A 21,955-nucleotide genomic window follows, 5' to 3' on the forward strand; every position below is an offset into this window, starting at 1 on the left:
ACTTGAATATTGTTATAAGCAGGTTCGGCTGTATTTAACATGGTGTTTGCAGATGCACTGCACTGATCTGTAATGCCAGATGCATCTGAACACACACTGGTTGCCACTCTGGCTGCAGTGACCGACAATATTTGAGCTGCCGGTGTAAAGCGCTGGCACAGACGTAATGGTTAACATGCAGTCCTCCTTTCTCTTCTGCTTAAACCGAAGCTTTCTTTATGAACCCTCCCAAAAATTATGCCACAATCACATATACGATTGTAATGACACCAACTAGCTTTTTTATATGATTGCCGCATGTATCACGTTGTGTGGCACAGGTGCGCAAGAGCATGCCAATTTCCTTTACACCAAAGACGCAGGAATGAAATGGGCAAATTGATATGATTTGATTGACCACAAATTGCAGGACGTGTGTCGAGTCAGCATAATTTTTTTTCTTCAACAAGAACACCCATGGAAATCAAAAACATTTCTAATGCATTGTGATTGGACAAAGCTTCAAAAGATGTCGTAACCAGCACTGTCACTGCTGACCACATCTCTTGTATTCTGTGAGGGGCATGATTAGGACCGAACCTTTCGGTAATTATTTTCACAGTCCTGCTATATGCGCCATTTCAATCAGACAGCACACTAATACAATGAAGCTGTGTCTAATGAAACTTACAATCATACCAAGTATCCTTTGTCTCTGACTTCATTAAAGTCCACACGACATTTATTGCAATTTAGCAAACTTATTGCCTGACTACAACATTCGTATATTTAGCACTGCCTTTGCAGGTCGCAGAGGCTTGCAGAAGCTTGTATGACATTGCTGCAACTTCTACACTGTGAAGGTGAACAGGCCCTTGTCATTATAGAAGTTTTGCATGAGTTCACCCAACACGTCTCGAGTGCATAATTTGCAAATTGCATGAGATCATGAAAACTGCAGCCACTGCGCTGATTCAGTTGGTATAGTTAGTGCAGTAAATGCTTCTTAACTGTCATATTGGTCAATAAGATACCTTGACATTCAATATTTTAGACAATGCACACCCTTTCTTGCAAAAAGTTAGAGTGCGGTCGTACGTCACTAACAGCCTCATTAGTCGTTACCCTCAGTTCAAGAGTGTCACGCCACAGTACTTGAATACCACTCGTCCATACCAACAGCATTGCACTCCCAGTTCATTTTCTCTAGGTCCAAAGAACACAACTCTCATCTATGACAGCATGAAATCATACTAGGAAGTCACAAGTAACTGAGTGTTTTCCAGAAAGACAGCAAAGACAAAATCCTAGCGTAGACTCAGCATAAGTTATTCAGATTACGCCTAAGTGCACCCTGATGTAGCGCGTTTAGGAAGATTGACGCAATGAGCACAGGAATCACATCACTTTTATCAATTCAATAGCACAGTGGTTAACGAATCAACATGTGACAGTTTATTTATATTCTATATTACAAAATAGTACAAATTCATGATGCAGATAATGACGATGATTCTTAAATAGTGAAAGAGGTGCCTCAGGTGTGCATATTCAATCCTGTGCGCATTGCAGTTTTGTGCCAATATGCCGGTCCGTTTGACACGAGAGCATGTCCTATGTGAAAAGCTAGGCCTTCTTTCCTTGCTTGGGTCGCTTTTTCGGAGGTGTCCAGCGCAGAGAAGAGATGTCAACTTGAAGTCGTGGCCTCTTGTATTGGGCACTCTTCAGATGTTCTTCCACAAGCTTGGGTGTCACGCAGATCACGTGCTGGCCCTTCCAGTACTTCACCATGTTGAGGCTCTGCAGTGTCGTCACTATGTCCCCCTGGGTTATGCTGGTCATCTGGCTGAAATGAGCCAACATTCAAGCAACTCAGCATCCATGAAATCAAAAATGCAAAGCGTCTTCAAGGCCCTACCCTGCACCTTTCAATTTGTGCCTTTACTTCACCTCAGGAATTTGCATAAGGCTTCGGTATATTGCACAGTCAACCAAGAAATTTTATGGAGCACGAAATCTGAGAAAAAGCTGAATATCTGCGCAGCCTCGCAACACAGCCTCGTATTCACGTTTACAGCCTCTACCGGTATATGTGAACAATGTTGTGATGTTCGGTTTTACTGAGTGCCATTACAGGCCACTTGGAAATCAGACGCTTTCTGAGATACCGTGGTCCGTAAACTTTTGTGGTTGACTGTACTAGTGCATACAGTCGAACCCATTTATAATGAACTCAACAGTTCTGCAAAAATTGGTCGTTATATCAGTAGTACGTTATATACGGACTCGTCCTTAAAGACCACTGAATATTTATCGCACTGAAGCTAGTGTCAGCAGTTGCAATTCGGCAGCACCTTGGTCCTAAAATCAGATTTTCAGCGTCTTTCTTGTTCCTGGTGTGTTGCCGCACCTAGCCGCACATTTTTGTTAGATACGTTCACCTAAGGAACGAAATGTGGTGTCGTATAACTCTTTAAAAACGGTGCCCGGTTCTGATCACCTGCCATTCGAAACTGCTAGCGCAGCCACCATTAGTTATTCGAGAGCTTGCGATATATTTTACTACCAGCAGAATATGACTGTATTCTACACAAGAGAGCGAAGCATCGTTGTGGGCAGGAACTGTAAACTTTGAAAACTACTGCGGCACGCCACCATTCAGTGAAGCTCTCGGACATTGTGGTCTCGACATTACGACTGCATGTCAGCCACACAAGAGCTGTAAAATCATGCGTTTCAATGCTACAATGTTCAAAAGGTAGAACATCACCGCGAACTGTCATCAGCAATTGGCAATGCACAAATCAAGCACTGCCGAACCTTGATCTCCTGATAACAGCGCAGTAACTGCCGATCCTTAGGAACATTGCATGGAGGCAGCACGTGGTGCAACGTTATTGCCGACTCGGGCCGCATGAATATCGACAGTAACGACGGGAACGCTTGAGCGACGTTTGTTCCCATGATAGAGGCACATAGATGGTCGTTCCGAATCGGTGAAATAGGCGCAATACATGTTGCGCGGCATGGACAATTGCGTAAAAACGAGAATGCCGTGTTGTGCCATACAATATTGCACTGGCGCACATGCCCCTGCACGCCCAATGCCATGCTGCTATGCTGCCTTTCCCTGGAAGCGTGCCTTGAAAGCGAGTCGAAATCTGAATGCGGCACTCACTTGCCCACTCATCTCGAAGGCCGTATCATTGCCACGGTTGGACTGGAGAAGGGCGCGCGCTATCATGCGCCCAGTTTCGTCACGCTTTCGCGCTCTGGTACTTCGCTTTTACCTTGACCAGGTTAAGTGTTCATCGTAAAGGTACGGCAATTTAAAGAATGTTAATTATACATGGAAGCAGTTTCAATAGGCAGGGTCAGAAAATCATTGCAGTGAAATGTGGTCATTATAACCGTTAGAGTGTTATATCGGGGATTGTTATAAGTGGATTTGACTGTACTATTATATAGAGGCTTAACTGTATAACGAACTTCAATATAACGAAATTTTCGATATAATGAAGTATTTACCTTTTTATATCTTCTTGTCCATAGAACACCAGGTATTTAAACCTCAACATACTTAGCTGCGTTTTTTAACTGCGCACTTTCAGTGAAAAAAATGCATGATACGGATGGCCTGCACGCATGCGCAGCGGGCGGCAGCGAATGGGCTAAATAATAACAAAATTTAAATATATCAAAGCAAAGTGCAAATTTGACCGACTTCATTATAATGAAGTTTAACTGTACTTTGAAAATTTCAAATACCGAAATACAAACCGAAGTGAACACCGAAAAGCATAAGATTCAATTGAATACCATATATGCATGAATGTAACGAGCCTCCGAATCTAACAAGCAGCCAATTTTCGCAGGCTTAAAGAAAATAAATGTGCATTTGAAGGTAACATGCACCTGATTGTAATATGTGCCAGATTTATAAAAAAAATATATAATACGCCCACGTTTGCGATTAGAAAAAACGAGACATGTAAAATTGTCACAGAATGGAATTTGTTTTAATGAGCTTTCATAATGAAATCAGCATGTCGTCGTCACCATTCGTGCTTCATTGGCCTCAGACACCAAGCAAACAAGACAGTATTCTTGAGCGATCACTTGCATCAGACTTGTCAAAATATTGTAGCATAGAGCGTTAGTCTACTTAGATAGTGAGCTCGGCAGAGTGTCAGAGACGCTAGTGGCAGTATATACCAATGCATGAGGGACCCAGTCGCGTCAAATCTCGCAAAGTGATAGCATCTCCGAAAGCGATTGTAGCTGTGCACAAAATGAAGCCACAGTAGACCTACAGCAGCCTTCAAGAAAACGCGCTCTGCCGCCATCTCATGATGACGATGATGCTGCTTCTGACAGCTCTAACAGCAGGCTGTTGCCAACGGCACAGACGTGGTTTCGGCTTCGTAACCGACAGTAACATGCAGGGAATTTTCAGTCCAATTTTATTGGGATAAAACACACTTGTTAGATTTGTGCAAATATGGTACCGTATATACTCAAATTTTGGCCGGCCCCGATTCTAAGCCGATCCCCGAATGTCTGAAGCTAGAAAAAACAAAAAACTTACCTCGAATGTAAGCTGAACAAAAAAGTGAGGACAGCGTTCACAAAATGAAAGCAGCATTTATTTAATATGAACATGCCAAGCTCGCTGGACGTCATCATTGCTGCTAGCTTCGTACGCTTGAGGACGCATGCAAGCTCACATTGTTGTGCCCACGCATGTGCAGGCAGTGCGGCATGGCTCCTGTGCGTCTAAACGCGGCGTGATTTCGGTGAAGAGCACTTCTCTGTTATCGTGTGCTTATTGCTATCATTTGCTCATTGCGGCACACGCAAAAGGTATCTCCTGTTGCTCCCTCCAACGACGAACGTTTGTCTTATCAATGCTGAAGTACCGCCCGGCTTGAACGAACGTTTGACGGTGCCTCCGTGGCTAGCATAACTTTTCGTTTGTGGGACCGCCTGTTTGGTGCTATTACGATAATGCCATGCTGCACACCGCACGCCGATGCTTAGCCACTGTACCGATACGACACAGGTCAAAATGGCGATGTCACAAGTGTACTTTGGTTGGCTACTGGTGCGGCTAGCAGCGGCTGCGATACTGACTTTTCTAGATGGCAGTAGCTGTGCACCATATTTATCATATGGAGTTACAGACTGGCGCATTTTTTAAATTCTCGAATCTAAGTCGACCCTAGAGTTTGGTATATGATTATTTGCAAAAAACTATCCGCCTAGATTCTAATAAATATGGTATTTGAAAATACTGAATACTTGCACATGAATATTGACAAGCACCAAAGCTTTTGCCAAGTAAATGAAGAACTGCATTTTAAATGCCACACTTAGCTTATTGAATTGCCTCCAACTTCAGAGTACACTCGCTTGCCACATGAAAAAACACGGGAAGACAGCTTGCAGTCCCAAAACTGTGACGCCGCAGTACAGTCTCCTTAAAAAATTTCACTCGAGACATTCACAGCACATGACTCAAGCCACTAGCAGTGCCATGGTGATTTTACAGTCTAACAAGTGACATTCTTTCTGCTAGTCTCTGGCACATATACAGGAGTTAGTAGGTAGCGAAACTGAGATGCCATGAATGATGTTTCATCAGTAACATAGTGCTGTTATGCAAAAAGAAGAGAAGATATGAATCTGCTTATAAACTGCACCTTTAAAGCAAGGTTGCACAGGTCTGCATTGCACAAATGTCTGTCTGTCTGCGCATGCGTGCGTACACGTGTGTCTGCAGTAGCTTTCACTCCAACTTTTAAGACAAGCACGGCAGACGATTTTCATTCTCACCTAAGGTCTTTAATAGACAAGGCTCCACGGACATCCCGGAGGATCTCGAGGAGCACCCAGGACCAGTAGCTCCTGTAGCTGAGTTTGCCCAGATCAGAGAGAGGCTTCTCGGGGGACCCGACTGTGCCTTCCAGCTTTGACAGCTCGTAGCCTGGAGAAAACGTAGAAGTGAAAATCAGCACAACTATTGCAACATAATGTGCACTTACAGCAACATCGAGGACAAAACCCAAATGTGACCAAACTGGTATGCCACTATGTACAGTAAAAGCTCGTTAATTCAGATCTCATGGGACTGGGTAAAATGTCTGAATTATCCGAATGCCGAATTAACAAATGAACAGGAAAAACATCCTTAAGATCAAGTTGGAGAAGCATACCTTTATTTAATGAAGTATTTTGATATAGTCATCCGCTTTTCTGCGCAGATTCCGGCTGACATCACAATTTTTCTTAACTCTTCCAAGTGGCCAACAGCCCACAAACTGTCGGAAGTGCTCAGGCAAACGTCCTCCAATATCAAAAGCGCCTCCGTGACTTCTCGTGAGGTGCGATGAGGTCGCAGCTGCACCTCCTCACATGACTCTTAGTCTGAATCATGGTCTTCCCGGGCACCCGTGACATCATTAATAATTTCTTCATTGGTCAGGAGACCAGTCGTGGTGGCACAATCATCAATCACAATGTAGTCCTGAAGGGTCACATCTGTGGGAAGGACAGTACTGAAGGTCAGGCAGCCATCATCGGTGGACTCGGCTGACACCTCGTCTGTTACTGCCGCATGCTTGGGCCTCACAAAACCGCTGTGCCGAAAACAGTTGGCGATGACTTGCAGAGGTGTATTTTTCCACGCAAGGGCAATGATGTGCACTGCGCCCAGTATGTCCAGTTCATACAGCTTTCCAACTTCTGAGCATAAGATCATTCGCTGTAGCAGGTACTTTTGGTACTTCGACTTCACGTGGTGAATGATACCCTGGTCCATAGGCTGAAGGACACATGTAGTGCTGGGCAGCAAAAACACTACTTTGACACTCTTCAGTTCGACTCCACAGTTATGTGCACTGCAGTTGTCAACAACCATAATTATCTTGCGGTATTAAGACATGAAGTGCCAGTCTAACTGCTGCAGGCAGCCTCGGAATATGCCCGAGGTCATCCAAGACTTTCTGTTCACTCTGTACTCGATAGGAAGACTTTTGATGTTTTTAAAACAACGTGGCTTATGCGCCTTCTCGATGACAACAAGTGGCAAGTGCTCCGTGCCAGTCATATTGGCGGCAAGAAGCACAGTTATCCTTTGCTTGCACTTCTTGCCACCAATGCACGGGTCCCCTTTGAAAGTCACCGTCTTGTCGGGCAGAGCTCTGAAAAATAGAGCAGTTTCATCTGCACTGAACTACACTTGGTTCATATGCAGCGATGTGCTCAAGCAGCTTCATGTTTTTCCACTGGGTGGTCACTCTTTCACCAACGCTGACATTTTCAACGCACACACTTCTGAAGACGAGTTCGTGTCTCTCTCAAAACATCGCGAACCACCCTTCTGAAGCTCTGAATGATTCAATGTTCATCATTGCAGCGTACTTCTCACCTTATGCCATGATGAGAGGTCCGCTCAAAGGCAGATGCACGTTGCGACAGTCATAACCCACTGGAGCAAAGCTTCTTCAAGCTGGGAATGAGCTGTGGTTTGCAACTGCTTTCTTGATGCATGAAACTTCTCGCTTTCGAAGGCTTGAAGAATCTGTTGTTCATTTTCTACGTACATTCTCAATGTGCTTCGCTTCACGTTGTACAGTAAAACCTCGTTAAACCATCCCTGTTTAAACAGTAGTTTCGTTTTAAATGTAGTAAAGTCACATCCCCGACTCAGCAGCCATTGAACATATTGTGTTTTGTATCCACATAAACCGTACCAGCCTATTGTGAATATATCGGTTAAAACGTAGTGTTTCCACTTTTCATCGCGCAAACAAGTGATGCGTCGTCTCCATCGGGCGGCCCGGCAGAACAACAAGCCTCAGAGATCAGCAAATGGCCTCCAAGCGCCTTGTGCGTTTGCACGTGAAGCCACATTAACATAAACATCAACATCATTTCTGCACCGTGCCAGAGAGTATTGTGGCGTCGTGCAAACGAGAACTCACGTCATGCCGAAACTCGGATAAAAAAAAGACACCGGGTGCTTAGCATAGAAGAAACATTAGACATTGTTCGTGCTATCGAACATGACGCGAAAAGTCGGCGCTGGCACGCGACGTGGGTCTACTGTTGACTACGGTGTGTGGCATTTGGAATGCGAAGAAGTTGCCTCTATTGTTGAAGTGTCGCCTAGCAACAGTGATAAGGTAGACACGGAAAGCGACAGCACGGGCGATTCAGGCCCGAAAGTGGCACAAGCTGCGCATTACGTCTGCCTCATGAATGCAATCATCACGATGAGAACAGTACCCCGCATTGAAAAGGTGCCCTGTGACTTCTGCAACGCTACCGCGCCTATGCACGGAGAGTATGCAACGCCAACGAGGAATCTGCCATGCAAGTGTTTGCTGCGAAAAGGGGGCCGGCTGAAAAGCTGGCTCACAGCTTCAGCAAGTTTGAGGCTGCTGTTGTTGCTGCTAGGCCGCCGCGGCATCAAATGAAAATAACACGTTTGTCAAGAGATGTAAATAAATACTGCATGTTTTTTCCCCCTTTCATCGCACTCTCTCCGAGTTCCGTTTTTGACAGGAAAGTGGGCGACCTCAAGCTATGTCGGTTAAGCAGTACTACCGTTTAGTACACACTTTTTCCGAGCTACGGCCAACTACGGTTTAACGAGGTTTCACTGTACTTGGTCATAACGTGCTGTCGCGATTCGCCGTTCTTCAAAGCCTGCAAAATTTCCACCTTAGTTGCCAAGTTCTTGGCTTCATACTTCTGCCGCTTTTCCGGTGTTTCCATCACTGTAGTGCACGATGGTGGTGGCATGCGAAACACGGTGACAACGAAAAAATAGAACTCTGCAAGAAGAGATGATGCCAACGTGCCAAACAAGGCGCAGTGGAGCGAAGAAAGAAGACACCGATGTACGGTGACACTGCGATCGCCCCCCCCCCCCCCCTAATTAATGACGATGCCTCTCAGGTTTTGATTTCACTCCAGTGGTGCCAGCGCTGGTTTACAACACTTTCGTGTAGCGACAGCCGTCAGCATTCGTCGGAAGTAAGCGGAGCGGGGCCGAATTCTGGAGAATTAACAAAGGTTTGGTCCCATTGACTAACATGCACTTTGGCCGGGACCAATAGAGCCATCCGAATTATCCGAATTCCCAAGTTAACGGGTGTCGAATTAACGAGCTTTTACTGTATCTTCAAAATAAGACCCTCTCAACAATTACTAGCAGAACAAATTGTAACTGAAGGTACTGTGTTTATCAGATTCTAATATGCACAGAGTTCTTTTGTTCAAAGCAAGAGAATGCGCACCCAAGTCTAATGCACATTCAATTTTACAGCAGAAAACGATTGCAAAGCAATATCGGGCTGCAGAATTTATCCTTTAGAATGTAAATTTATTCACACCTAATGTCCACAGCTGTAACTGTCAGCTCTTTATCGTTGTCAATGGGCTGCAACATGCCGATCACCGTGTGGCCCAATGTGTTCAATGTCCCACATTCCTTAAAGAGTTCCACAACAATCACAAATAGGTTGGTGGCCCAGGCCTCGACTAGCCGCTTCACCAGTTCGTCCTGCAACACATGCAAGCTGTGCAGCACCACAATCACGTGACACAGCTTGGCTGCTGCTAGCTTAGCATGTAAAATAACATCTTTTGAATGCGATTTTGTAGAAAAAGATGCGTAGTTGACGCCAACCGATAAAAAAATTCATTCTATCAACATGGTCTCATGACACTGGCTGTTACCATCTCTTGCCAACACTGCAAATGTGGTTTCGTATCCCAGTGTAATGCAAAGGAAACTTTCGGATCCACTTTTTTGTCGGAAAAGAACACATTAAAATCAGGTAAATACAACATCCTGAACACTGGATGTGACTATGTCATTTCAATATGTCCAACAGCAATCCTGCTTATCTGTGCTGGTATAATAAAACTAAGTAGTGGCAGGGATGTCAAGAACTTCAAGAAAAAGACAGGCGAAATTGTAGGCTGCGTGCTGCATGTACAGAAATATTTCATACAGGTATTCACAGCAACAGTGTACGGCAAGTGGGCAGTTTATTTGCATCATGTTCAAAACAAGCTGCAGGGTTTCCATAGCCAAGCTTTACAAACTAGATCCATTGCAGCTTGTAGGCCTGTATAGAAGACCTTTAGTAGCAAGTGCCGCAAAAAAAGCAGGCAAGAAAGATGACAAAATGTTATATACATGAAAAAAATATAGCATACCGCTTCAGTTTATCATAAAAGCTCTTACAGGCCATGAAGAGACAACAACACACCTAAAATGCGGAAAGATCCAAAGAAAAATTGCTGCGGCTGCGATATTATCCGAGCTTGCGCATTACTAAGTGCAGCATATGGCCTAATTTCGGCACAGTCCGCAGCATGACGCCACACTTTCAGCGACTTCAACTGCACCCAGCTCAGTGACCAGGGAAGCCGCATCCAGTTAAACATGCTGGAGGAACGAACTTGATGTATATTTTATGTAGGTAATGACATTGCAGCATTACTGTAATTACTCGATTTAACAGGCCCTCGATTGTAATGCGCACCTTTTCCGTGACCAAAAAAAAATAATAATAAAACCTCGATTGTAGCGTGCACCCGTTTTGCATGACCAAGAAAAAAAAAAAAGAGTTCAATACCGTGCACCTCGTGCTTTCATATAGAAATACCATTTTCTCTCATTTGGAAAAGACAGATTTATTCCCAATACACTAAAGTTGTGATGAATAAAAATGGCATACCTTGCCACCATGATTTTCACTGTGCCGGTACAAGCCGCGTGGGGCAATAGGTATCACTCGGTCGCTATCAGACAACTTCTTATCGCTATCAACAAACCAAAGCATTTCATCCTCGGTGCCATCCATGGCATTCAAAATCCCACACTTCTTAAAGGCCTTGTTAACCATGGCAGACAGTATCGTGCACCATGCATTTTTCACCCATTCAGTAAAGTCCTGCAGCGAGGCACACTTCATTTTATTGGTGGGCGTGAATTCGTGGCAGCCACTGACAAGCCATTTGGCATAGAGCGCCTGAATTCTATCTTTCACTGGCTTGTTCAAACAGACATCGAGTGGCTGGAACTGCGATGTCATGCTGCCGGGTATCACGACAAGGTCGGTGTTGCATGCAGCCAGTTTGTCCTTGATGCACTGGTCAAGGTTGGCACCCGAACGCGTTGAGCACACGCATCCCATGCAGACCTAAACTGCCGCTGGGTCTCTTCCGCCAAACGTTATCAATCCAGTCAGTGACCAAGACCCTGGTCATCCAACCTTTTTCATTTGCGCACACAATCACGCCACTCGGAAACATGATTCCTTTCGGGAGAATTTTCCATCTGAAGATAAGATACAGGGGCAGCTTGTGCCCATCCGCAGTGCAACAAAGCACTGCGGTGACTCTAGCTTTTTTGTGGCCAGAAGACAAAATGCACACTTGCTTCGCCCCCTTCCTTTCAACGATTGTGGTGGCAGGCATGTCAAAGTATAGCGGTATCTGATCGGCATTTCCAATTTGTTCGAAGTGGTAGCCATTTCTATGGCGCAACTTCAAAACTTACGGCTGAAAACTGTGCAATTTCTCTTCGTATTCATCGGGCCATTTTTGGCATATCCCTGTCTGCCTTCGAAGAGAAAAGCCTTTTCTTTTCATAAAATTTCATAGCCAGCACCTGCTTGCTTTGAAGTCACTCCGCATTAGTCCTTTTTGTAGGGCTAACTGCATCGCCTGTAGTTTCAGCAGATCAGTTGTCACAGGCCGCTGTGCTGCTTGCTGTTCTTGCACGTATTCCGTGAGCAGCTCTTCTATTTCAGCGAAGCGGCCCTGCTTCTTTCCACTGAAACCCTTCCTTGTTGCTTTGCTGGCGAAAATATCCTTCTGTTTGCGCCAGTACCGCACACGTTTCGGGAACTCCGAACACGCGTAATGCGGCCCGATTTCTGTCTGGCTCAGCGCTCATAACTTTCCTTTTAAATGCGGCATCATGGTGGACTCGGCGTGTCTTCGCAGTCGGTGCTTCCATGCTGATTGAATAAATGCAGAAAACGGGAAGACAGGCGGCAGATTAGGTTAAACCAGTGCCCGGTTACATGTACAACATGGAGGCATATGGAGGCATGCACATGAATAATAATAATAATATTTGGGGTTTTACGTGCCAAAACCACTTTCTGATTATGAGGCACGCCGTAGTGGAGGACTCCGGAAATTTTGACCACCTGGGGTTCTTTAACATGCACCTAAATCTAAGCACACGGGTGTTTTCGCATTTTGCCCCCATCGAAATGCGGCCGCCGTGGCCGGGATTCGATCCCGCGACCTCGTGCTCAGCAGCCCAGCGCCATAGCCACTGAGCAGGCATGCACATGAAGGAAGCTATGGCAGCTAGGCTAGAAACGCGTACGAGGCAGCCATTTTTCGAATGCCGATGATGATATGGTAACATAGATTTAGGGTCGTACTCGATTCTAACGAATGCACATGCAATTTTAAGATTCGTATTATTGGAAAAAAGGTGCGCGTTAGATTCGAGTAAATGCGGTAGTACATCTTATAGAGGAAGAATGTTCTCCAAGTGTTCCGCCCTATCAAGTTCCAATTTTAAATGTCTGTTCCAAAACAAAGAAGCTGTACAAATGAGTGGCCTGTTAAGATACTCCAGTTTTCCTACACTTTCTCAGTTTCGATAACTGCTTGCCTCTTCAGTAGTATGTTCCACAACATCACTTCTTATAAATGTCACTAAATTTGTCAATTCCAGCAATGGTCCATTTATTTCACCACTGAAATGTTACACTGTGACTGCAAAAAAGGACGGGACTGGCATTGTTATCATTCTTTCTTGTGGTCACTATTTTGTTCACGCTGTTTCAATGTGAACAAATGCCAACTCACCCAGACTTCCGCTCAATCAGAAAATATTACTCAGCCGCATTAGAACATCCATAAAAAAACTATCAGCAGCGTAGAGGAACGTTATGCTATTTTAAACACCTTCAGCTCAGTTCTTAGCACTAGTGCACGCGTGATGACATGAATGAGAATGTTATGCATCAAGTGGTACTGCATGCTATGTTTCTATGAAGACTTTAAGCTTTTCATTCAATTTGATTAACCCCACAAAGCACCAACACCATTGCATACAACTTTATTTCTGGCCAAGGAGAGTATGTTTGTGCCAGAAGAAAATGTTGTTTTAAATGAATTAGTACAGTGAGTAATTAATTAGTAATTGGTTTGCTTAGCTAGTGACAGCTGAAACTTCACTCCAGCACGTCAAAGACACTACTGTGGGTTTTGCATAAAGTTTCCTGTGCTCAAATCGGCATTCTGTTACAAATTCAGTGCATCCAGGATGAGATGTTGGGCACTGTGGGTTTAAACGTTTCACTCATAACCAGGGGGAGCTAACACCTAGAACACAACCCGTTCGCACCTTCCCTTCATAATGGACACAATTAAAATTAAATTCTAGCGGTCTACGTGCTAAAACCATGATCTGATTATATGAGGCACACCGTAGTAGGGGACTCCGGGCTAATTTTGGCCACCTGAGCTCCTTCAACGTGCACCCGATACACACTACATGAGCGTTTTTGCATTTTGCCCCCCTTGAAATGCGGCCGCCATGGCCGGGATTTGACCTCATGCTTAGCAGCTTAACGTCAGAGCCACTAAGCAACCACAGCGGATGATGGACACAATTTTCGCCACTTCTTACAAAAACAAGTACCAGGCAACTCTTGTCCAACAATGTCAACAATTGCATTTGCAAGAAGCACTTTTAACTTACTGAAAGCGATGAGGAACTTTCCGTAACCCTTGCGCTGGTATGGTGGCATGGTAAGGATGCAGGCCACGTTGTTCCCATCCGGGGATTCTTTCTCCTTGGAGAAGTAGCCCACCAGATGTGCACCGTGCTTGTCAACCTCACACAGCACATAGAAGATGAACGGCTCCACATCAAAGTATAGCGTCTTGTGGTCCAGGAAAAGTTTGGCCAGGAGGCACAGGTTCTGGCAGTAGATCTGTGCCCCAAGAAACCAATGAACATAACCGGAGTTGAGAGCGTTAAAATAAGATAGTGCTGATATTTTTGACATGTCATTCTCTTGTGTTAAAGGAAAGTCCAAGGCTTCTAAACTCTACAAAGAACACTGGCCAGCATCAGTACACCCTAAATAATTTACTGTAATAGTATTTGTTTCTAAGGACCTGCTTTCAGAGTCAGTAACCTGAGCGTGACTACACAATGAGGTCATGATTCAATGGCTTGCTCCGCTCCAGCAATTGCTATGGCTACCACTTGCAAGCACAGCCAGAAGCATGCATAGCATTCTTGTTTATTTTCTTCTGTTCAATGTCATTGTATGTAGCTGTATTGGCACACAACATCAGCAAATTTCCCTCTGTGCCATGACACCATGACCATGTTGGTGATACCAAGTCCAGCATTCCAAGACAAACTTCAGTATCAAACAACTGTATGTTTCTCAACCTTCATATGTGCAAGTTTCATGTTTACTTGCAAGAAGAGAGTGGTATAGATTCAAAAACTGAAAGTCATGCGTCAGCACTCCTTCAGCACCACATAACATTGCTGCATTTTTTATTAGTCACCTTTGGCAGTGATCTTATGTTCCAAACCAAATGCAATGCTCCAATGTTGAAACAGGCACTTGCTAATGTGTTTTTGGTCTTACCTGCTGCCCGTGCTGTTAAGGCACTTGACTACAATGCAGCACGAAAAGAATGGTGAGGGGAGGTATGCACGGCTAGAACTTTCATCTGTCATGTTTTCCCTTAATCATTAGAACAATTTGATAATTTGGACTTGCCATCCAGTCCCGCTTATACCATGTGCCTTACTCTATGCGAGCAAGCACTTTATAATTTGGAGATATATGGCCGCGCACTGGTTATTTCAGACAACTACTGGAGTGAAGCAACGACAGAGTACTACATATACGCAACGTAAACAAATGGTAGCATACAAATAAAATGCAGCAGCACAGTACAAGCACTATAAGTATTTCAAAATGAGTGATAGGAACCAGCGTGAAGGTTTTACATCACAGAGGTCAGGCTTGATCAGCTCTACTTTACTCCAAGGAAGTTGGCCCTGAAGGCTGCAATGTAGTTCCCATCCATATTACATGGGGTGGTATATCTCAAGCTTGAAGGTAGGTAAGCACAGATAAGGTCAACAGTGTCGATTGCTGACAACACTGTCTTTAACCAGTGGAAGTAGTCATCATGCACCCAGTTACAGTCAACTTCTCTAACCCAGCACATTTTACTTTGGCAGAAATAGCTGAATGAATTCTAAAACCTTGCCATTTCATAGCAATTTTTTCACAATAGTCATATGCTTTTTGCATCACACAAGCATGAATACAGCTTTGGGAATCCAGGCTATGGAGCTGCACGGAAGACGTGAAGAGCTTGAAACTGTGTTTGCAGACTCTTCAAGCCTTTAAAACAAGGTACAAAGTGTCTTTAAGCAACGTCTCCAAAAGCTGGTTTTACCTACCACTTTCACACACACTGCATAAGGTACAACCAGCAGAATTATTCATGATGTACATGTAACTGTCCATAAAATACACAACTGCCAAAGTCCACAAACAAGAATTAGGGAGACTTGTCAAGCGGGCGAAGGGTTAGTGTGATCCTCTAACAAGACTTAGGAAGACTTGTCAAGTGGGCGAAAGGTTAGTGTGATTCTGTAAAGTAAGGGTTCCCAAACTAATTTTCGTGGAACCCAGGGGTTCCACGAACAGCTCTAATACTAATCCAATCCCATTCTTACTTCACACAATGAGACTTGTTGTTGTTCTTATATATATGATTCAATAACTTGCACACTTTCGCTCTCATTTTATAGCCGTTGAACTCATTAATGGCGACATTCATAGCGAGGCCATAAATATGAGCATATCGGTGGGCAAAATAAGCGGGCAGGGAAGGGAGGGTTCTGTGGCACGCTCGGAAGGCAGGAGGGGTTCTCCAGGGCCAGAGAGTTTGGGAACATCTGCCATAAAGCAAGCAAGCAGGCAAGCAAAAAAAGCAGCAAACTGGACACACCTATTCATTTGAATAACCTAATTACATTTATTGAATATTTGTCACTGTTTCTGAAACTTTTCTCAGTGCTGCCACTGCAAATAGTTATAGCTTAAGATTGTAAACATCCAAAATAATTCAACAGGTGAGAAAGGTTGATGTCATCATCAAACTGAGTGGTGCCACAACTGGTGCAGTAGAGAGCACACTAACAGTGAAGGCACTAAACATGGATGGCACTTAGGTATTCCAGGGTATCTACTAAGCTGACATTTCCAAATTCCCTGAGTGACACGGAACTCTATGTTATGTCAAGACGGGCTGACACCATGCTGCCCGATGCTGTCACTCTCTAGTAAGCATGTTAAACATTTAAAAAGAAAAGCGACTTATTCCAGTTTCAATAGGGAAGAGCAGTGTTTATTTTATTAAAAAAAAAAAGAAAACAGAAGGAAGGCATTAGTAAAATACATAGTACATAGTAGCACATAGTCCGATTTCCAGGATAGACTTTTCTCAGCCAAACAATATAGTAAAAATCCACACACTGTACAGCTAATATGGGGTAGCTGGTACCGTATTTACACGAGTGTAAGTCAACCTCTTTTTTAAAATCTGAAAATATGAAATGGGGGGGTCAACTTACAATCGAAACCAAAACACGGCACCGAAAAAAAAAAAGCGAGACCAACGGGATATCAGGGGAGCTACAATGTAGTTCCAATTTTATGTTTTCTCTACGGCCCCACCCGTAGCTTTTCACTTTTGGGGAAGTTTTGGAAGGGTTTTTCAACATTTTTGAGAGTTTTACAGTGCACGCAGCAGCCATGTGGGGGTGTCGATAGTTCATGGAAGTGCAGACACCGCTCGTGGCTCACGTGTTTCTGTTTCCCTGTAGCTCTTTAGTTTCTCATGCATTCGATTTGACTGCCTGCCACATGCTACTTCCATGCTTCCTCAGTCGTGATGAGTGCTCTGAGTCCACTAAACATTCGGCGCTAGTTCACAGCGGCGTTGAAGAGGGCTGCCAATCCTTTACACTGAAGAAACAAATAACTGTGCAACGGGCCACAAGTTTGGTGTTTCTTAATGGATGGTGCAAGAGTGGCGACGGCAGCGAAGCAAAAGTTTCACCTGTGACAGCTAGCAAAGGGGGTTCTGCAGTCCGAAGTCGGGCTGCTTTCTGGAGCTGAAGGCCAAGCTTGTGGCGTACGTCGCTGAAATGCATGATCGGTCCCTGCCAGTGAGGTGCGACATGGTCATGAGACAAGCCTGGATCTTCGCTTTTTAAAGACCTGCTCTGCCGTTAGTACGAGTGGCTCATGGCAGAAGACCGTGAACTTACGCCAACCGGACATGTCACAAGAGTCTCCCTGATGGCTCTGTGTGGTTGGGTGCTTTCGGCGTGGACTTATGTATGTATGCAAATGCACTTGTGTATGCAAATGCGGAATTTCGCTGGACAGCGATGTGCTTCGGGACCGTGACAGCAATGGCGATGGCAGCACTAGTGAGGAGTAGTAGTACAGTGACTATGCCAGCTACTAATACATTTTCATTATGGAATGCGCCTGCAGGTATGCTCTATATTTTTTTTCCCTTTCACATGCGATATGGGGGGGAGGGGGGGGGTTGACTTACATTAGAGTCGACTTACAATCATGTAAATAAGGTAGGTATATGCATACAGTGAGTTTATTTTCACAAATAGCATCTCACTAAAAGCAGGGGCCTTCATCCTGGGCAGTAAACATAAAAATAGGCTGCTGTTGATGATGAAAGGCAGGAGCAATTTTTGGGAAATTTTGAGTCGCATTTGTCCAATCGGGAGGAGTGGTAAAAATTCATACCTTTTTTTGGAAGGTAGATAGCAAAGCTAGCTAAGATGCTTGAATACACATCACTCAGGTAAATTTCATGAAACTGCACTGGTATTTAATGTGAAAAATGCCTGGAAAGGCTTCGATTACATACCTTGTGATCTCTGCCATCCACCTCCCACAGGGAGATGGTGCCTTTCCTGTATATCTCTTTGCCAGGTGGCTGTCTCCATATGCACTCACTCTGAAAAGGGCAACATTAAATGGGACTATCATCACAACAATGAGAACACAACAGGTTTGCTGAAATGCACATTTCAAGCATCACTGTCTCCTCCACACAGCAGTGTAAGGAGAGAAGAAAAACTGAGAGGAGTGTGCATACCGTGCAGCATGCGCATAAGATAGATAATTAAGCTGAACATGATCTGACATGCTGTCTCCCTTGTTTGAAAGCCTTGTCGACTTCCTATGATGAAGCCTGCTCCTGCAATTAATACATGCTACAGGCAAGTCTCACTAGCCCAGGCGTATCCTCCAATATATGCCAACGAAGAGCCTCACTTGCCCAGGGATTTTGTTTCGTCTAATAAGCGCCACCAACAAATGGCAGTCATTTTAGTATTTTTGGTTTGAATGCTGCCCTGCTAAGTGGCACAAACTTTCCAGAAAATGTATGATTATGGGTGCAGTTGGCATAAATGCAGCATAGGTCTGGTTCCCCTGGGTTTTAATAACGGTGGCGCGGAGGCAGCTGTGGTGACGACGGCCACCGTCTTCAATACCAGAAACATGGTATAGCACAAAAGTAGAACATCTGGAAAACTCTAGTGAGTCATGTTTAGCGCTTTAACATAGTACTGATAACTGTGAGGAACAGTTCGAGTCTTCGACAGCCTCCCTTATGTAGACGCTGCTCAGCGAAAATGCTATGCCACCTGTGCCTGTTTTTTTCTTTTCTCACAATGCCATGAATAAAGTATAAACCCTGTGTAAGCTATTTTGCATGTGATGACGACAAGCAACGCATTGCAGATCCCTGTCGCCGAAGTCTGTCGCTTGACGGTGAAATCCCATACGAGCGACAGCTGCAGGTGACAAGGAGTTGGCAGTGCGATACGCATGGTCATCTGCTTCAATTAGTAAAGACTTTGGGCTGCAATTTGCCCATGAGTTTGGACCCTACTGCTGACAGCTGTGCCCCGACATCTTTTGTGTCTATTTCCGAAACAGCCACATTTCAAGAATCGTGTGACTGAAGAACATCGCAGCAAAAAGAATTGTCCGTTGCACAACTAACCACACAAAGTCTTCTAATATTAGCACCCCCTGAGACACCGAACTGAAAATGCTTTGGTGACTTTCCAACAGTGCATACAACCAATGCCTAAATGGTAGAACCTATGGAAACAGTTATTTCGTCTTGAGATGCAGTGGCAATGAGCATGCAAAACAAACCGAGCAACACCTATCAAGGAGAAGATGTGTGCCACAACAACACATGGAGAAGCGGCGACGTAGGAAAGCATCTATCTGGCCTGCGGATGTATAACTGGCTATTTGCTCAAGGTGCTCTCACACGGTCCATGTGATGAATTCTAGACTTCCAGGACCAAGCAATTAAGCGGCAAGAACGAGCGATTTGGTCATGCAACGGCCTATTTTGTCGCGCCTTGCTGTCACACACAAAATCACTCACACAGAGTTTGCTCTTAATACATCACATCGAGGATGTGTTCCAAAAAGTGACAAGTCTCGCACAGACTTATTGTGGCCACGCCTATCTGCGACTTTAAAACAAAAAAATTACAGTAATAGACAGAATAAAATAACAAATTAACTGCTGATATTGATACTATAACAAAAGCTCTTCACAATAAATCAGTCATGAAATAATTTGAGAAATTTTGGACATTTCCCATTAAAAAATATTGCACAATAAAGGTTAGAATGCTTTTGTTTTTGGAAGGCTCTGAAGGACTGTGTGGTTCTTCATAATTTACTAGTTTAATTATGCAGCACACACTACAGTGAACACAGGCACACACTAAGTAAGGATAGATGTGAAGGGCTGAACTGCAATTTCAAATTTATCATTAAAAGACATGCTTAGGCAAAATGCAGGACTGTGTAGGGTCTGTGTAAATGCATAGTCCTGATAGAGAAATCAATATGGTTGCCAACATATTCTGCGATACTACGACTTCATGTGCTCATGCTAATTCTCTACCTTCAGATTTCTGTCAGATGCAAACACAAATGGCAGTACTAATATAGGGCATCCCAGCAATCACGCACCAAGTATTCAAGAGAAAGGCAGACTATTCAACTTGTATAAGACAAAGTTCATGTTTAGAGTTTTGTTGATAAACTGGTGGCAATTTCTCTAGTCCCTGATAGCCAATTAGTTAAATAAAAGTAGTTAGCTGACCTTTCATTGGTTGTTCTAATTATCAAGGTGTTGATTAGGGGGTAGTAGAGAGCCATAATAGATGTCAAAATCAGGTCTTTGACATGTTTCAATGTCACTGTCAATGTCAATGTCACTGTCAATGTTTGACAGTGAGACAAGAACACAAATACACAAGGACAAAATTTGTGTTCTTGAATCGCTGTCACTTGTTCTGCTCTTTCACACAAGAGGTGTTTTCAGCAAGGTACACTTGCGTGTCTACTTTTTCCAGCAAAGAAAGAAAGCCCGCAATATACGAAAAATACCATGCGACTGCGCGCACGGGATTGGCAGGGTCATCAAACAGACTCAGTGGAGAAGCAAGCTGCTCATGTGTTACTGAGCCAAGTGGCGATAGTAACAGTATGTATGTTCTTTCTGCAACACGCCAACAGCTCCCGTTGATTACAGTGTATCAACATGATGGAAACATTCTGCTCTATGATGCTGAGATAACAGCTTGCATCTACACGATGCAGGGCCTAGCAGCTGAAATGGTTACTATTTTTCTAACTACCTTAACCTAGACTTACACAGCACTGCTACAATTACCTGGTGGTAACGGTAAGATTTCTCGAGCCTCATGTACTTCAGACAGAACTCGCAAATCCAGAGCTTTGGCACTTTTCCATAGTCCTCGGGGAAGGGTGAGAAGTACCACGCATCAATTTCATATTTTCCAAATTGTATCCTATCTACATATTTAACTTTTGTGATCTGTTGGGAAAAAAAGGAACGAAAGTTAGCGTGATACTAGTTTAAAGACGAAGAAATACACTACGTCGTTGCACTTACCGCCTCGTGCTCTTTCTCAAGCGCGGCCGTCGTCGGATCCATTTCGGCGTATGTCTGAAAAGCAGCAGCAATATGAATACCAGCATCGCCTTACAAAGTGTAAATAAGCATTGACATTGTAAAAATCACCTTCTGAATGTGATTGATCTCATCATGTCTCCGCTTTTGGTTGCGTGTAATTTTTCGGTCTGACTGCTCTATGCAGTCTGTTTGCGCCATCGGGTTCTTCAGCTCCTCTTTTTGCGACGACGACAAGTTGAACCGGTCACGGTCAACCCATTCGTCCAGACGACGGTTATCTGCATCGACAAACACACGGCAAAAGCCACAAGATACGTAAATAGTGCCAGTTCACACCACGGGCCGAGGCAATACACTTTTCCGGCGTATTACGACTTGTCACTTACATCCCTCGTAGTGAACGTAGTACTCCCACTTTCCTACGTCGTGATCGCACGGGCGAACTTGAATAATCTCTGCAGGATCTGTACAACAACAAATAAGGCATCAATGTACAGCCTAAAACGAATTCTCAGAGGCGCAAGGACAGCTGACACAAACTTTTGCGACGTAAATATCAACTTACGCCAAGTGTCATCGGAACGACGGACCATGTAGTGATCTCCTATCTCAAGCGCTCCTTCCATGATAGGTTCTTTACTTTGTCGGTTACGGCTTCTTTCCGAACCTCCGAATGTCTTGCCTGAAATCGTGTTTTCAGCTTGAGCAGGCCCATCTTTCGCTTGAGTCAAAGAAGTGCGATTCTCCTCCGACATTACACGAAAAGTACAGATGCTTGGCTTGACTCGATGTGCTTGGCTTG

At 44.2% G+C, this 21,955-nt stretch overlaps 1 protein-coding gene across 1 annotated transcript; it reads right to left on the minus strand.

The window, feature by feature from the left end:
* Window positions 1–1,411: 1,411 nt before the first annotated feature.
* LOC142585115 (histone acetyltransferase KAT8-like) lies at window positions 1,412–21,936 on the minus strand. Its single transcript, XM_075695634.1, has 9 exons — window positions 21,719–21,936; window positions 21,540–21,617; window positions 21,262–21,431; window positions 21,133–21,186; window positions 20,890–21,054; window positions 18,040–18,129; window positions 13,793–14,027; window positions 5,815–5,965; window positions 1,412–1,825 (listed from the first exon to the last, which is right to left on the minus strand). The coding sequence occupies exons 1-9, from the start codon at window positions 21,906–21,908 to the stop codon at window positions 1,606–1,608; spliced, it is 1,353 nt and encodes a 450-aa protein (XP_075551749.1). The 5' UTR covers window positions 21,909–21,936; the 3' UTR covers window positions 1,412–1,605.
* Between the last annotated feature and the right edge of the window lie 19 nt (window positions 21,937–21,955).

This window comes from Dermacentor variabilis, chromosome 6 (assembly GCF_050947875.1).
Source record: "Dermacentor variabilis isolate Ectoservices chromosome 6, ASM5094787v1, whole genome shotgun sequence".
In the NCBI taxonomy this organism is placed as follows: domain Eukaryota; kingdom Metazoa; phylum Arthropoda; class Arachnida; order Ixodida; family Ixodidae; genus Dermacentor; species Dermacentor variabilis.

Bases quoted from the DNA above. Each gene is read 5' to 3' on its own strand.
- LOC142585115 (XM_075695634.1), bottom strand. From the start codon at position 21,908: ATGTCGGAGGAGAATCGCACTTCTTTGACTCAAGCGAAAGATGGGCCT. The intron at 21,618-21,718 runs GTAAGTTGATAT...GTTGTTGTACAG, and splicing joins TCGTTCCGATGACACTTGGC to ATCCTGCAGAGATTATTCAA. The intron at 14,028-18,039 runs GTATGTAATCGA...CTTGGGGCACAG, and splicing joins TGGATGGCAGAGATCACAAG to ATCTACTGCCAGAACCTGTG.